Genomic DNA, 3,695 nt, shown 5'->3' on the forward strand with positions numbered 1-3,695 from the left:
TTCACAATCAGGGTGGCTAGGATCTGGAACCAACTTCCAAGGGAAGTGGTGCTGGCTCCTACCCTGGGGGTCTTTAAGAAGAGGCCTGATGCCTACCTGGCTGGACTCATTTGAGCCCAGTTTTTCTCCCGCCCAGGCAGGGGGTTGGACTTGAAGATCTACAAGGTCCCTTCGACCCCACTTCTGCGATTCTATGACTGGACTCTATAGTTACATCCAGAACGTAACCAACACTTGCTGCCTGTAGGTCCCTACCGCAGGGCAGCTTAATGCAAGCCACCAATAGAGACGTAGACCGTCCACATGCAAGAACCATTAGTTGAAACCATCTTGGTTTCCCATTAAGATATTAGCTATCCTGGCCCTCAGGCAAAGGTTTAGGGTCCGGAGTAGAGGAGGTGCCTCTGGCTCAGCACCTTCACATAGCAGATCCACCAAGAACCTCATCCCAACACCCCTTTCTCTGGCCTGCTCCATATTTCTCTCCCGACTAGCTTGGACGGCTCCCAGTTGACCAGCCTGGCTCCTAAGAGTTTCCGTCCTTAGATGCTTCCCATGTGCTGTATGGGAAGCCTGAAGCCAAGGACTGAAGAGTCCACTGGGCAGGCTGGCAATTAAGGGCAGTACAATGCTTAAAAACCTCCACAAGTCTGACCAAGGCCCTACCTCGATCAGCCACTGAGGCAGGGTCATTTGCTCTTTTCTCGGCTCAGCCATCTGCTGTAAGCTTCACCATAAGCATCCAGTTAAGATCTTAATTAACTGGATACTCGAAACCACTGGCTGAGAGTTAAATGGTACTGCTGCTGGTCATGGAAGTAAACTGGTTCAATTCAATTCATCCCTCCAAGGGGGCTGGCAATGACAACTAATTATAGGAGCACAGAAAGTGAGGGTTGGAAGGGATATATATATGCCCAAGTCAGAGATGCAGCAGCTTGCTTTGTTAAATTTAGAGCTAGCTGCTGCATCTCTGAACTTAGTGAATAAGTTGCTAGTCTACCCTGCCTTCTCCCCAACCAAGCTACCCCTCTCAGGACCCTTTATACCAACCATCTTCCCCCATAGCATCTGTTGTGCCAGCTGATGCTCACAAGGTATTAAATATGCTTCAACTTGGCTCAGCAAGATCATATGCCTAATCATTCCTTCTTGCAGAAAAAAAAAAAATGTTTTATACTCCTTCCCAAGATAGAAGAAGTTTGGCTGATTATCTTATGCCATCACAATCATGTGACTTGTGGATAGCGAGCATTGAACTTTTGTAGTAAAACTGCACTGTTAAACACTTCTAGACACCGACACCGACACCATCTCTTCAAGCATATATATGATATTGCTTTAACAGACAATGAACCAGTCTAAGCATCGTCAGGGCTGGATTAACACATAGGCAAGCTAGGCACAAGCCTAGAGCCCCCGAGCTGCAAGGGGGCCTGGTCCTTCCCTCTGCCGTAGCAATGCAGACGGCCCCATCCGCCTCCCTTCCCCTTTGCTGGCCTTGCCGCCACCCCCGGCAGCAGGTCCAAGCCCTGCTCCCCATGGGCAGCAGTACCAGGGTTGGGGCGGGGGAGCATCTCGACTGGCCTGAACCCACAAGTTTGTTCACTAAGGCTCATAAAGGGTTAATCCAGCCATAAGTGCGTTGTACACACACATTAGCAGGGTTACTGTGCGGATTCAGTTCACCAGTAGGACCATAGTCTAGAGCTATGCCAGTGACTGATTAACCACCTTTTACTGTATGTATTAGTTAATTGATACATTGTGTCCATGAGCTCTCATGTGCTTAAAAAAAATATATGCAGAGATAGGAAACAAAGTATTACAGAGTTTTACGCTTTAAGCTTCTCCTCCTTTTGCAAAAGTAGTCACTCTACTAGGACTCTAGAGAAAGTCTCTTCATTAGCAACCTGGAAGAGTTACAATACTTCCATTGCCAACAAAAATAAAGACACTAGAGACCTGGTTTTGCTCTCCCACGGTGTTTGAGATGTTGCATCAGCTCTGCTCTAGGGTAATAAGCAACACAAATAAGTCCACCCTAAACTTTAGGGCAAGTTCAGTGCTCGTTAATGTTTGAGGTTAATGAGATTTGCTACAATGAGATGTTGGCTTTGCTTGCTCCCGTGTCAAAAGCATGCTTCAATCTGCAACCGTTCACAGCACAAAGGCAATGTTTCTCAACCCAGGGGTCACAACCCACAAGTGGGTTGCAAGAATGAGGGTCATGAAGAAACTTCAAGAGGAGAATTCATTTTTACAACAGGAAAAAACAAACAAAAACAAAACAAACAAAAACCCATGGGAAACCACGCATTTTCCCTTGCAGACTGGTAGAGCTCCAGCCTGCAAGGGGCTGCCTGGGGTTCCGCTTGCCCCACGCACTGGGGACTGGGCATCAATGTAGGTCCTGGTACAAAAAAAAGGGGCAAGAACCACTAAACTAGTTCAATGTCTCAAGGATCACAGGCAGCTTTGTTTTCAGAAATGCATTTAAAACAGATTTAAGCCAAGTAGAATGCCCATCCTATCCCCACTCCCAATCACAATTACAGATTTACCTTTATAGTCAGAAAGCTTGATGTCTTTGAACTGCCCATCCGGCATTACAGCTGTAGCTTGGAAGTCAGGAGCTGGTTTCCCAATGAATGCATTTCCTGAAGACATCTTGATAGGAGCTAAAACAGAGACACAAAAATGTAACTTGGACACATCTTCCCCTTAAGTGTCTAAAATGAGTCGGAGTCATGATTTTAGTCACCTCTTAGCAGTTCCTACTGAGCACAAAATACTGGCTGTTTAGTTTGCTAGAGCTTTTCTTAAACAAAAAGCTTGGACACCAAAAGGCTGACACGACAAGTAGCAAAGTGCTCCCACTAGTTTTATTTCACACTTTGCACAGAAGCACAGAAGAAGTGCAGCCCACGCGTCTATACAGAGATGCTGGTGAAAGCAAGTCATGCGCTTCCCCTTTACTGGCATAGTCTCAGAGGAAGTCTTCCTTGTCAAGGGCACAGAAACGTTAGCATTTGAACTTTGGCAGGGTGCAAGTTACCTGGGGTCCTAACACAAGTGCAAGAGCAGGAAGAGCTACCTGTCTGCTCTTCCACCAACAATAGTGCAATTCCCACATGCGCTGTGTCAGCATAACGGACCCTGATCCTATCCACACGCTGCGTCACAAGGAAGTTTCTCTGTTCCACGTTTACTGATAAGCAGTTTAAGACCTTGACCGGTCCACCGTCCTACTGATTTGAAGCACATAAATAACACTTGCTATGCTTAGGAAGAGCAAGTCCTACATTAGCTAGTCCAGTTTCAGGGATACCGACTTCCATGGGATGTCAGCGAAAACAGAGACTTGACATTACCATGCAACGCAGCAGATGAATCCTGCTCCAAAATATCCAAGTATCATCAGGATAGCACATGTCCAGTCTGTACCAGCTTTACCAGACTGTTTACTGTTGTTGCAGAGCCAGAGTAAGAAACATCAAACACACCATCAACGAGGCAAAACTATGGTTACACCCACGTTTCTCTTTACTCTTCGAGAACTGCTTTTCTTAGTCCAAGGAAAATTGGAAGTTTTAATTCTTTAAAATGTCTTGCTTTTATTTCAGAAGTATTTCAGGCTTATTTTGGCCTGGGTAAATAACTGCCTTCAAAGAGGCTGAGCCACCAGGTTAAGA

The 3,695-nt window shown here is 46.1% G+C and overlaps 1 protein-coding gene across 1 annotated transcript in view; it reads right to left on the reverse strand.

Moving 5' to 3' along the window:
* Nucleotides 1-2,703, reverse strand: part of PRDX1 (peroxiredoxin 1) — a 6,777-nt gene extending 4,074 nt beyond the window's left edge. Inside the window, exon 1 of the mRNA XM_019531340.1 lies at nucleotides 2,565-2,703. Coding sequence (XP_019386885.1) covers nucleotides 2,565-2,670 — 106 coding nt within the window. The 5' untranslated portion in view covers nucleotides 2,671-2,703. The remainder of the gene's footprint in view (nucleotides 1-2,564) is intronic.
* Nucleotides 2,704-3,695: the final 992 nt, after the last annotated feature.

This window comes from Crocodylus porosus, unplaced genomic scaffold, assembly GCF_001723895.1.
Source record: "Crocodylus porosus isolate Cpor-Errol unplaced genomic scaffold, CroPor_comp1, whole genome shotgun sequence".
NCBI classification, from domain to species: domain Eukaryota; kingdom Metazoa; phylum Chordata; order Crocodylia; family Crocodylidae; genus Crocodylus; species Crocodylus porosus.